This window comes from Apostichopus japonicus, chromosome 15 (assembly GCF_037975245.1).
Source record: "Apostichopus japonicus isolate 1M-3 chromosome 15, ASM3797524v1, whole genome shotgun sequence".
Taxonomy (NCBI): domain Eukaryota; kingdom Metazoa; phylum Echinodermata; class Holothuroidea; order Aspidochirotida; family Stichopodidae; genus Apostichopus; species Apostichopus japonicus.
Window position 1 is genome coordinate 23631044 of NC_092575.1, and position 14008 is coordinate 23645051.

At 38.0% G+C, this 14008-nt stretch overlaps 1 protein-coding gene across 2 annotated transcripts in view; it reads left to right on the forward strand.

Moving 5' to 3' along the window:
- Positions 1 to 3255, forward strand: part of LOC139980531 (galactosylceramide sulfotransferase-like) — a 17058-nt gene extending 13803 nt beyond the window's left edge. For both annotated transcript variants that reach the window (XM_071992240.1, XM_071992241.1), the window contains exon 3: positions 765 to 3255. In XM_071992240.1, coding sequence (XP_071848341.1) covers positions 765 to 2280 — 1516 coding nt within the window. In that variant the 3' untranslated portion in view covers positions 2281 to 3255. The remainder of the gene's footprint in view (positions 1 to 764) is intronic.
- The last annotated feature ends 10753 nt before the right edge of the window (positions 3256 to 14008 follow it).

Genomic DNA, 14008 nt, shown 5'->3' on the forward strand with positions numbered 1-14008 from the left:
GTTCAGGCCCTTTCCTAATTTAGTCGGGGAATTGTGAATTCACCTCCCCGCACCACACACAGACACGTTTGGTTATACTAGAGCCACGAGTACTGAACTAGACCAAATTTACCTTCCTCTTTTTCAGATGCACGTTTTGTATTTGCAAATTTCTACGAAAAAGTAATGATAGGGCTAGCTGAAAATTCTTGGACTTCCGGAGGCTTTGGCTCGTAATCCCCATCACGTCCCAGTAATTACAGTACAAACCAAATAGGAATAATTCTTCTTTCTGGCTTGTATATTTGTGCTCGGAAATCACAGTCAGGACTAAAAAAATATCTGAAACTGCTGATTCTAGTGTCATACCTTTTGTCGGTACATTCCCCACCCTATATCCAACCCTAACCACCCTACCCTACCGCACCCCACCAGAAACAGCCTAGCTTCATACACCTCCGCTATCAATTTTGCAATTTTATAAAGTAAACTCACTTCCTGACAGTTTGCCGCTTTTTCTTTTTTGTGGCGAAGAGTTTCACATTTCAAGTCTAGCGTAAACTTCATTGAATCTTACAATATCAGCATGTATAATAATATCGAAACACTATTTAATATAACGATACAATGTTTCCTATTGGATATAATATATACACATTCCGTGGTATAGGCCTAGGTACGTCGACACTATAACCGTAACTTCAATTTTTGAAATTATAACTTTCTGTTGTATTCCTTTCTTTCTAGTATTTTTTATCTTTTTTTATATCTTTTTTTTTTATCAGGAAACAGATTATTAGGCCCATGGAAACGCTCAGGTCAACAGGAATTTTACGAATGTTGGATCCAGCAGCATTGCCATTTTCGGATAATACTTCTATACCACTACCGACACCGGATAATAGTTATAACAAGACACGACTTATTGCTAATGAAACATCGCGATATTCAGTTAATCGAACATCGGTAACTCATACCACTTCTGTCGCCAGTTATCCAATGTCGCAACCGAAATGTGAATCACTCTCGAATCTTGCTTTCATCAAGACACATAAAACAGGTAGCACAACGCTAAGATCGATTCTAAACCGTTTCGGTCTCGCCAGAAATCTTTCTTTCGTCTTCTTGAAAGGCTCCTCTAATGGACATATTCCTTATTATCCACTAACCGATACACTTCGTAAGAGATTTCTTCCGCCGATTGGTGTCAGAAGTGGGAATTCAGATGCGTTGAGAGGGTACAATATATCTAATGTACATTTACGATTTTCGAGAAGGTTTTTCGATTCCTTTATGACAAACGGTACCAAATATATCACCATCGTAAGAGATCCGTTAGATCAGTGGTTATCTGTTATTTCGTTTTTTGGGATGAAGAGATATCTTCCATCCTCGGTGAGAAAGACCTCTTTTGAAAATATTGCCACAACGCTGGCTGTCAACGCAAAAGACTTAAGGAAAAAGATGAGGAATGCAAATCACTATTATTTTCAGAATAATCAGATATTTGATTTAGGATTGAGCGTTAAACATTCTCAGGATAAAGTAGCGATTACTAATTATGTAAATTACTTAAATGGTCAGTTTGACTTGGTTTTGGTTAATGAGTACTTCGACGAATCGTTGGTCTTGCTACGGAGGCTCATGTGTTGGGATTGGACGGATATACTCTACGTTGCGAGAAATATACAATCTCGGAAACACATCGTCAGAAACGAGACCACAAAGCTGTTTATCCGACAAAATAACCACGCAGACCAATATTTGTATAATTTCTTTAATAGAACTCTGTGGATGAAAATACAAGCATACGGTGACGAATTTGACCATGATTTGGAATATTTTAGAAATTTATCGACGAAATTTTATACAGATTGTTCTATAAAGGATGTCGAAGCACATGGAAAAGTCCTTCATAAGTTCAATAACGTCAGTTCGAGATTTTGCTTGGAGGTTCAGGCTGATAATCAACTACCTAGAATCATAAAACGGCAACAGGTTACAGCGTTAATTGCAAAAAGTGACAGCGTAGACCACCAACAAAGTGCTAAAAGTGGTATTAACAAAGATGTTGTGAATGTACAGACGAATCGGACTTCCAACGTTAATGTTTCACAGAAGTTGGAAGATAGTTTACTTGGAAAGGTTGTACCACCTGAAACGGAACCAAAATATTTAAAAGAGGCCAGATTGGCGTGTGAAAGGGATCCGATGTGTATTAAAGTAGTCCTCTCGAAACAAGCAGACGGTAAAACGAAACTTTTACACTTCACGAAAAGGCGACGCAAGGCGACCACGTGATAGGGAGAGGGTTAAAAACTGCAGGCCGTACGAGAGGCGAGGTGGGACCGCCGGGGGGGGGGGTATTAGGGTCAATTAGGAGGCCCGTGAAATTATTAGATGAAGAATAGTGTATTCCCATTGTCATAATATACCATATTTGAGGAACAATTAAAGGCAAAGGCTGGGTGGTTGTAGTGTTGTGGGGGAGGGGGGGGGGGGTACTCGTGGCATCAATGTCCCGGGTATACGGACCTGGTTTTCGAAGGTTGTATGTTTATCAAAAGTTGATGCCAGATCTTTAATGGATTAATTACTCAGGTAAAGCGTTGCTAATATTTTCTTGAAACCTCGGATTGTGGCAGTTTCATTTGTGGACAGACGTGTATCTAAAGAGTGGAAGGCATGATATATATACGCTACAGCATATAATGGTTTCTTTGTTGGTGTAGGCCTTTGAACATTTTCGATCAACGACTAAAATCAGAAGAGATCTGTGGAGTCGGTACAGAGTGGAGTCGTGTGGGTTAGTCGGGGGAGGGGGGTTGGATAATTTTGTAGGTTTCTCACGTTTTCCCTCGGTGTGGAAATTTTTAGAATACAAGTGTAAACAGAGGCTACGTTTCCATAGCAATGGCAACAATTTTAGTCTATATTTCTGTATTGAGCTTCTACGTGTAAATATTTTACTATAGCCCAGATATATACTAGTATTCTCTTATAATATATAATCCATATATCAAGGTTTGGGGTATGGCTATGGTAAAATAGGTCCATTGGACGGATGGAGGAGCACAGTGGTGCATTACTATGAGACTTTTCTGGTTGTTAACTATACATGCTTAGGCCTTCAATTTGAAATATCAGGAATGGTGACAAACATTTCACTTATACCCAGGCATATACTTTATTAAATGTGTTCATGTTTTTCATTAAATTATTATAATATCAAAGCCACTTTTTTACAGTGAAAATAATAAAAGCTTTCAAAATCAGTATTGCACATTATTTGGATATAATTCAGACTCATTCTTCAGCTATAAATGTCTCGCACTTAAGGCGAGAACGGTGATTTGGGAAAGATGTGTCCTACACGAGGAACAGCCGTAAACACGCGGATTATAAAGTATCCATTCTCCTTTCAGGCGGGGTCTCGTAGACAATAAATACTATACACAATGTATACACACTGTCTTTGACGATACTAACCAAACTCTGCCACCAACCATAATTATGTATGATACATATCACACGGAGAAGTCCCGTATAAAATTCACACAGATCTCTACCCACCCATATGCAATTTTTGTGATACAATGTGTTATAAAACTTTCAAAAGTTACAGTGCACGAGAATGACGCCCTTGCTTGAAACTGCTGGTCCAACTCCAACTCGGAATCCGAGACAACGGGCCTGTGTGCAAGTTGCAAGAAGTCCCAATGGGAAACATGTACATAATGTTGAGAACATATTCTCTGAGGGTCTTTTTACATCAGAGTTATGTATTACCGTCTTCGAGTGCAACGGCGAGCTTCGAATCAAATCTCTGTTGTAAAACATAAGTTTGATTCGGATCGAACCCATTGATTAAATTCATTTTAGAATCAATGTTGTAAAGGTCGTTCATTTAAATTCGTCCTTTCACCATATAACAATTTTTTTTTTTATAAATTATACATTTAACTTGTAGATTAACATGTATTTAGTAATGTTAACATCGGATGTAAAGTATACGTGCATAGCGAATTTCATATATCACATAAGGAATGACTACACCTGATTAGTCACGTGTAAACATAATATGTTTTCTCCTCTGATCCAGATCCAGTGTGCGTAATTTTTTTTCCTAGGAGGGTTAGGGGCAATTATCATATATAGGCGTATCCAAACCCTCGCGCATGCGTGTTACTCATACACACGCGTTACTCATTGATCGCTGTAATACACGTGTGGGCACTATGTACGCTGTACAAAGCAGTAGATCTCCGCTGTACAGTTTTACACGTAATGCAGTTTGCTTTTTGGCCAAGGATTACCAAGTGAGAATTGAATAATATAAGTGATGGGACACAGGCTAAAGAAATACAAATTAAAGCGCGATCAAATCGTCACTTCAATTATTAATTTTCTGGAGGTGTTGTGGCTAATGTAGGTGACTAATAGTCTGCGTATCGGCTGGTGATGCAATATCTGATAGTAATATCTGATAGAACTGATAGTGATAGTTCATAAAAGCAGGCTTAATTTTGTATGTAGGCCTACTATATTAGTATCATGTATAGAATTTTAAAGTTTACCGTAACCTTAAAGTTTACCGTGAAGCTAGAAATGCATGTAATGTAGGCTAGCAGGTTAACATTAAACAAACCATTAAATTAATGTCCGTCGCGCACATTGATGACAGCATATGAAATCCGAACATTGTGTCTAAAATCTGGGTGTCAGTCGAACAGGTCTCCATCGCTACATGAACGCATATGCAAAACTTGAATCGCGTCGCACACACTGTATGTACTACTACTAGCCACGAGTAACACACATGCGCGAGGGTCTGGATACGCCTATATATGATAATTGCCCCTAACCCTCCTAGGAAAAAAAATTACTGGTTCCGGTAACCGTCAAGATCTACCTCTCGTCAGCATCTCTTCACCATGTCTGGAGAAAAGGTTATCAAATAGTAATCAATCACGCGTCTAAAGCAATACTAGGCGGCCTTGTAACATGTATGATTCCATATTAACTGACTAATATACCTACTAAAACACTAACCGATAAAATGACATCTACAATAACGTGAAATACTTACCTATTGTTACAAAGCACTTAAAATCTGAACGACTACTAAGATAAAAAAAAAATAACAAAACATCAACCTTGTCCCAATCAACTTAAATCCTCTATCACAATATCACACACCATTTTTGTTTACAAATGAGACGACAATATTCTGAAACAACGCCCCCAGTTAGCATACGCAAATTGAAAGACCCATTGACTGCCATACTAAATCATACAAGTAATGTGGTCTTTAAGTCCTGATAGCAGTTCTCACTAGCTAATCGCTACCCATCACTGGATAGCTGACAAGTTGGCCTTTCATGGCACCATCAACTTTCCGTATCATGACCATGTAGATTTTTTGCTATTCGAGCCGGAAGTTTTCGTCACTTGTAAACAAACCTCTTCACTCAGTATAGTAAACAATTTTCGTACGATGCTCCTTGGAGACCTAAAGGGAACTAAAATTGCCACAATTGACCCAATGTTTTGCACCACATGTACTTTCGTTCATGATATTTAACATACAAGCCACAAAAAATAGATCCTGATTAATTAAGAAGGCAATGTAAGAGGATTCTGAATAAATACAATTTTAGTTATGTCCGGATTTATTAATTTCTTTGCAGCCTGTAAAATCGAGGTTTTTGTTGTTGTCAATATCAGTGAATGAGTCACAATTTAAAGCTACATATAATAATCAGCGTTTTCACAAGAACTAATATGAGGATTTCGCAAGATATTTTACAAATAAATACCTTTACTTCTTCTTCTTCTTCATGAAATAAAATCACAGCAACAAAGGCACTATAAACTGATAACATGTATGGGCGTAGAACCCGTTGAAGACATGTCTCCACCACTTTTTGCGCAGCAAGGGATGTAACACGAAATATCCCCATGCCACCTACTTTTCAGGCTTCTAATGAAAAAGATAACCATCACGAAAATCGTTAGAAGAAAAAGGTTAGTCGGAATATTCGGTACTGGCAATATCGAGAGCCTCTTAATTTGGCAGTCACTGAAATGAATTGAACTGATTTGACCATTTAAAGCTCAGTATGTTGAAACTCTAACAATAAGAGCTAACGTGTCCCTATAACGTTATTAGCATATTCCGGAAATTCAGATATTGATAAAAGTGACGAATGTTTTGTAGTATGACGTCTTTCTGTATTCCATGAGCATCCGCCCTGTCCCCACCTTAGAAAAGCTATCTACGCCCATGGTAACAATACCTACAGAGAACAAACACAAAGCAACAAACTAACCAATCCCCTGCACGCAGCTTACACCAATTAAATCAGCAAATCAGGTAAACCCACCCTAAGAAGCTTTCTACAGCGATTGAAAGCAAAGTGCCTTTCACAAGACTCGCCCAGCGGAACCAAAACGTCACGGCTGAAGAGCACTACGAACTGAAAACTAGCACCACAGACTACATAATCACAGCAACAAAACATATTAGAACCTATCCCCACAGATGACAAAATCACAGCTACAAAACATCTTAGAACCTATCCCCACAGATGACAGAATCTCAGCTACACATCTTAGAACCTATCACACAGCTACAAAACATCATAGAACCTATCCCCACAGATGACAGAATCACAGCTACAAAACATCTTAGAACCTATCCCCACAGTTACAAAACATCTTAGAACCTATCCCCACAGATGACAGAATCTCAGCTACAAAACATCTTAGAACCTATCCCCACAGATGGCATAATCTCAGCTACAAAACATCTTAGAACCTATCCCCACAGATGACAGAATCACAGCTACAAAACATCTTAGAACTTATCCCCACAGAAGACAGAATCTCAGCTACAAAACATGTTAGAACCTATCCCCACAGATGACAGAATCTCAGCTACAAAACATGTTAGAACCTATCCCCACAGATGACAGAATCGCAGCTACAAAACATCCTAGAACCCATCCCCACAGAAGACAGAATCTCAGCTACAAAACATCGTAGAACCTATCCCCACAGCTACAAAACATCTTAGAACCTATCCCCACAGATGGCATAATCACAGCTACAAAACATCTTAGAACCTATCCCTACAGAAGACAGAATCGCAGCTACAAAACATATAGAACCTATCCCCACAGATGACAGAATCACAGCTACAAAACATCTTAGAACCTATCCCCACAGATGACAGAATCTCAGCTACAAAACATCTTAGAACCTATCCCCACAGATGACAGAATCGCAGCTACAAAACATCCTAGAACCTATCCCCACAGAAGACAGAATCTCAGCTACAAAACATCTTAGAACCTATCCCCACAAATGGCATAATCTCACTACAAAACATCTTAGAACCTATCCCCACAGATGACAGAATCGCAGCTACAAAACATATAGAACCTATCCCCACAGAAGACAGAATCTCAGCTACAAAACATCTTAGAACCTATCCCCACAGATGACAGAATCGCAGCTACAAAACATATAGAACCTATCCCCACAGATAACAGAATCTCAGCTACAAAACATGTTAGAACCTATCTCCACAGATGACAGAATCGCAGCTACAAAACATATAGAACTTATCGCCACAGATGGCAGAATCACAGCTAGAAAACATCTTAGAACCTATCACCACAGATGACAGAATCTCAGCTATAAAACATCTGGACATCCCCCACCCACCAACGCTGCCCCAGCCGATTGGAAGTCCACATGATTCGCATAATATAGTTGCATGAGAAAACCAGGCTTGTGATGTAATATTGTGACGAGCCCGGCTCCTCCGATAGTGATACTATATCGGGACTCGCGATAGAAAGGTACTGGGATATCTTGATGCCGTATTTATGCTTCTTCAGGAGATGTCTCAAACGGAAGAAAACAATGAGTTCACAGAAAAACAATTTGACGAGATAGGATTTGATTATTGATTCGGTATAATTTCTTCTCTGTCGATTCTCTTCACAAATAAAACTAAATCACAATGATTTGACTTGACTTGACTCCGTCAATTAAACAATTAGAAAGAGTGATGAAAATGGTGACGAAGCAATGACGAAGCGACGAACTGATCCAGGGATGAGACTGAGCCGGGGAAAAAAAATCTGAAATTTATCGATCGCCGTCCTGGGGGAGGGGTTTAAGGGGAGGGAGTGTCCCTCTCCCCTTTAGAATTTTGTCAGGGCTAAGATGCAAAATGGTGGACTCTAGATGGAATCTACCACATCACGTAACTCGCCAAAAAAGTGTGGAATTTCTGCTTGTTTAATTTATCCATTAGCTTTTTTGAACCAAAAAAGCCTTTTTTTGCTTGCTTTGTGCTACTTGATTTCACCACTGGTCAAATTCGGTGTTCCTTTCCTTCACAGTCCAGCATGTTCGGTCCAAAAAAAAAATGAAATAAATAAATAAATAAAAAAAATAATAAAAAACGCGAATTACGAGAAAAAACGCGAAAATGAAAAAAAAAAAAATCGGAAATCCGCGTTTCCGCGGAAGAGTCTCATGCCTGCTGATCACGGAGCGCTGACGGAGTGATAAATTTCTGACGGAGTGGGTAAACTTTCGGCCCCATGCCCTTTTATACCTTACTTCTACAAAATCCCTCTGCGCACAATCAGTAGGCAGCCAATAACCTGACCATCCTGTATTAACTTAACGATATAAAAATAAGTGCACTGGCACTGATCTGCCCTGATTGGTTGGGAGTTTGGAAGTCCATCCCCTTTCTATGGAAACTTCCATACCACGTGAGAGAACCTTCTCGAATGTTCCACAGACATAATGGAATCTATTTTGGGAAAAGGCCCTGTACCAAGATTCAATAAGATAGTTAAAACTTCTCGTGGGAAAACTGAATCCATGACCTAGATAAATACATAAGAGGCCTGTAAGGTGTCTCGATGGAGTGTTTCGGTAACATCAAAGAGATGGTATCACTATTTCATAACATCCCCCTCAATCTTTTAAAATTTTTGGATACTCCAAAATTTTAACATCATACCGCTTTAACTTATCATAATCTCAACAAGGTAGTGTAAGCACATTCATTAATCTTCGTTGACTTCAATAAATGGTCTTCATATATCTCAAAGGTTAACATCTTGGTTACGAATTATTAAAATGATCATATGTTATATACATTGACACTACAGTATTCTCCATGAAAATATTGTGTACCTCTTCAAAATTGATGACATCATATGATGTAATCTAAAAAAAATATCATTAAGGTATCTTAAAGTTACATGACACAGCAAAATATGCAGTATCTCTTACAAACTACATTTATGCATTTCATACATCAATAATACATTTATATCAAAAGTGAAATCATGCCGTGAATTGGGGAGAGATCAGAGAATACTAGACTTAGTTATCTTTTAACTGAACAGAACACCTCAGCGTTCCATAAAACAAATTCGTACATTAAAAAAAGAACCTTAAAATATTACAAACTCATTTACAAAGTACCTCCTCTTTAATGAAGGCATACAGTAGTTTCAAAACTGCTTTGAAACCTTGTGAATCATATACATCCACTTCAAGAAAATCAAGAAGATGTGACTCGATAGCATGGTGACCCTAGGTATGCACTCCGAATTGATCTAGTAAAGTACCAAAGTACCAGATATTCGATACCATAAAAGAGACCCCATAGACTATGACATCAACAAATCTTTCTTCAAATTAACATATACTTAACACCTTGTATTTTCAACTTCTTGATGAAATTTACTTTTGCATGAATATTTGAGGAAAAGAAAATATAAACATAATTTCCTCAAAAGATCTATACTTTCATTTGCTTCGATAACTGTTGCTGTAAGCAAAAGTTGCACATCTTCAATGCTGTCTCTGAATAGCCTTCATTATAACATAAATGATGCAAATGTAAATATCCTTAAAATATTTCTCAATATATGAAAACCCATGTTGCTAATATTCCAGATATGTTCTAATTGCCGGGTAAACGTTTGAACGAATTCATAAGGAGAAATAAGGTATACTCAATACACATTTGTCATAAAAGATGAAACTAGGTCACTTGGTGGTGTTGTTAACAATAAAGCTTATATTGTTACACCATACAGTACAATGACTTCCACTTAACAGGTATGCAGGTAATTGCCATGACGCATTCCATTCATACAATCGTGGGTTAAAACACCTGTTCATCTGAACTTAAGGCAATATGCAGTTATACTGTACATACTAACCGTATCATGTTTGCAACATCCTGCCTGGATTGCCTGTAATGTTCAATCCCTTTTCATGGAGAAAATTCATTATTTCCCCCGTGTTGGAATATTTTCCTACATCCCACCAAAAATCATGACTCTTAAAGCCTGATGGAAAACATGGTGTCTGATAGGTGACCAGAACCTGTAATTCACCCAATTTGTATCGAGCACGTTGGACTTTCATGTCTCCTTGTGGAGCATTTGCAAAAACTTTCTTTTGCCTTAATATGCAATCTCTGATGGAAGGATATGGAAGTGCTAATCCTTCATTATGTGCTCTATTCTCTAAAAAGGATGCAATATTCATTGGCTTAGTGGTCATAAGACACATGATGTGATCTGAAGTTACCCCTGGCAAAATGTTACCAAACTCATCATGAAACTCAATATGTGCATCTTGCATGACATTAATATTTTCTGCATTAGAAGTGTTACTACTCAAAACATTTCGCATTCGTGCAAGCTTTTCACTTGATGAACCCTTCGTTTTCAAGACATTTTGCAATTTCTGAATGTTGATGATATTCTTAGTTTCAGAAGATGCTCTTACAAAACATGGTTTAAGCCTGTTATAATTGAATACATCACTAAGAATTTCTCCTTTGAGAGTGGCCAACAAATAATGAGTCCTATCTAAAACTTGATGGATCACTAGTGGTCCACACCATTCTGCAGCAATTTTGCAGTCAAGGAGGAAGACGTTGGCTTATATAGATACACTAATTGACCCGTTGAATAAATTGCACCTTTGTCCAGTTTTGCACTTATCTTAACATTTTGAGCATCTTGTTGCTTCTTTTGCAAGACCAACATTACCCTTGACAAATGATCAAATCGTTTCTTTAACAATGCAGCATATTCTCCATGAGATTGTGATAATCCTGCCATTGGATTGAATGATAAATTTGTAAGATTTGGCGGCTTACGTCCAAATGCAAGTTCAAATGGGCTATAGTTACCTAACTGAGGAGAGGAAAATGTGTTATATGCATAGGCTGATGTTGGGACAAATCGTACCCAATCCGTACCAAACTGATTTAAGTTCACTTTGAGGAAATTTGAAAGAGTCTGAATTCATGTGTCTTTCAACCTGTAAGCTTCCATGATTGCTTACACTGATGAACTTTTGTTCAATGCCTAAAGCTTTACTTAAGAGCTCCACTAATTTTCCTGTAAGAGAAGCTGCTGCATCACTTATGATACAAGACGGTGGACCAAAGGTTGTGACTACCCTCTGCAATAATGCTTCACATATTGTTTCAGCATCAAGAGTCTTAAGAGAAACACATACAACAAATCTAGTGATCTCATCACAAACAACCATCAAATGTTTAAATCCTGTAGCCGTTGTGGGCATAGTCTTGAAATCCAGACTAAGTCTGTCAAAAGGACGATAAAAATCAGGAATGCGAGCATGATATTGTCTCAATTTGTCCGGTTTCTTACGGAATTCTTGACAACGGAGACATGCCTGAATATAATTACTGATGCGTTGAAACATATTGGGCAGATAGAAATGCTGTCTAATGGTCAAATATGTACGCATTACACCCTGATGATTACTTAACAAGTCATCATGATATCGAGATATTATTTGGTCTACCATAGTCTCAGGTACGACTAACTGAAGAGTCATCTTAGCATCATTAGTCTCATGCAAAAATATCCTGAATAACAAACTATTACATAACAAATAATCCTCTGCTTGAGAACGAACAGTTCTAGCATGCTTAACATTACTTGGAATAATGTCATGTGCAAGAAAATCATAAATTGGTTTGTAGTAAGGACAAGTTTGTTGTTGAATTTGCAACTCTTTTACATCAAATGGCAGATCATAGTTTTTGATCAGCTTTCCTTGAATTGCCTTCATGACTTTATTCAATTCCTTTTGTTTTGGAATGTGCCCTGTAACCAAATGATCAATGTTTGTTATGACTGGCTTTGGCTGAACAAATAATTCTGGTGGTGGTTCTCTGATTACCTCTTGCACTCTATGTCTACTCTGATCCACTAATCTTGGCTCTTAAGGTTGAGAAACACTTGTAAAATTTGGCACAACTAACATGTCAGGGCTAAATGTATGTCGATTTTCACTCGGCATAGTAATAGTAGGCCTTTGAATATATGTTTCTCTCTTGTCATTAGAAACAACTGGTGTAGTCCTCTTTTGTGACTCAGATTGTGGTCTCTGTGTAACATGATCACTAGAATGTGTTGCCTTAGGAATGGATGTCCTTTTAACTCTATTTGTTAATTCTTTGGCTGGGGAATCCTGCTTGGACTCCTTTGTGACTTTATTCGGAAATAAATCTGGAACTTTGACTCCCATTGACCTTGCCTTTGACCTTGTCATGATTGGATTAAATGTCTCCTTAGGTAGAGTTGAAAAATCCTCATAAGAACTGACCTCTTGAGCAACCTGATCTATTTCAGAGTGGAATTCCTGTGGTGCTCTAGACAAATAATCTGCCAAAACCAATTCTGAGCCCTTTTTGTAACCAACCTGGAATGTATATTCTGACAATTTGAACAGAAGCTTACGTAAGCGTGAAGTTGCTGGTTCTTGTTTCGATTTAAACAATTCAACAATGGCCGAGTGATCAACATATGCCTCAAATTCTACATTTTGCAATAAATGTTTGAATGCTGTCACATTAATAAATAGACCCATCATTTCTAATTCAGTTACACTATACCTCTGACATGCTGGTGGTAATATCTTAGAGTAATATGCAATAATATTCTCTTTGCCATTAACTCTTTGTGTCAGGTATGATCCTGTTGCTACTTGTGATGTGTCGCTATATAATACAAAACGACCATATTTCTGTGGCATATGCAATATAGGTGGATTACACAACAACTCTTTAATACTTTGAAATGCACACTGATGTTCCTCTGTCCATTTAAAATACCTTTCTCTTACGACTCAAATGATGTAATGGTCTCAATAGTGCTTGAATATTTGGGAAAAATGAAGCCACATAATTAACTGCACCTACAAATCGTCTTACTGACTTAACATTGTGTGGTTTCGGTGTGTTCCTGATCGCTGCACATCTGTCATGCAAAGGTTGGATACAAGCCTCAACTTCTGTGGTTATTGAGAGCAAATGTCCCATATATCGGACTGAATTTTGAAAAATGCTACACTTTTTCGGAGAGATTTTCAATCCGTTGTCCATTAAAACCTTAAAAATTGCCTGGAGGTGTTGTTTGTGCGATTGTTTGTCTGCACTGTACACAATAATATCGTCATGATGAGCAATACAGAACTTATTTGAATTTGGGATCGTTGCCAAAATATCATTAATTTGCGACTGAAAGATTGCTGGAGATAAATTCAATCCCTGTGGTAGGCGTTTATAATAGTAATGCTTTCCTCCATGAAATGAAGCAATACTGTACCTGTATATTGTTGTGCATGAACACTAAGTGGCAGACAGAAGAATGCAGACTTCAAATCTAGAACACCCAAAACTTTGGCTCCAGAGTACCCTATGGTACGGATAGTCTCATTCAGTAATGGAAAAGGGTGATTGAGACGTTTTATTCTACTGTTCAAGTAGCGAAAATCTGTGACAACCCTTTTGTCTTTTGTTCCCTTCTTTGGAATGAGGAAAACTGGTGAGGTATAAGACTGATGTCCTACCGCTAAGATTCCTAATCGCACTAATTTGTCAAGCTCACTGGCGACAATGACTTTGTCCTCATCTGAAAGTCTATAGGGACGT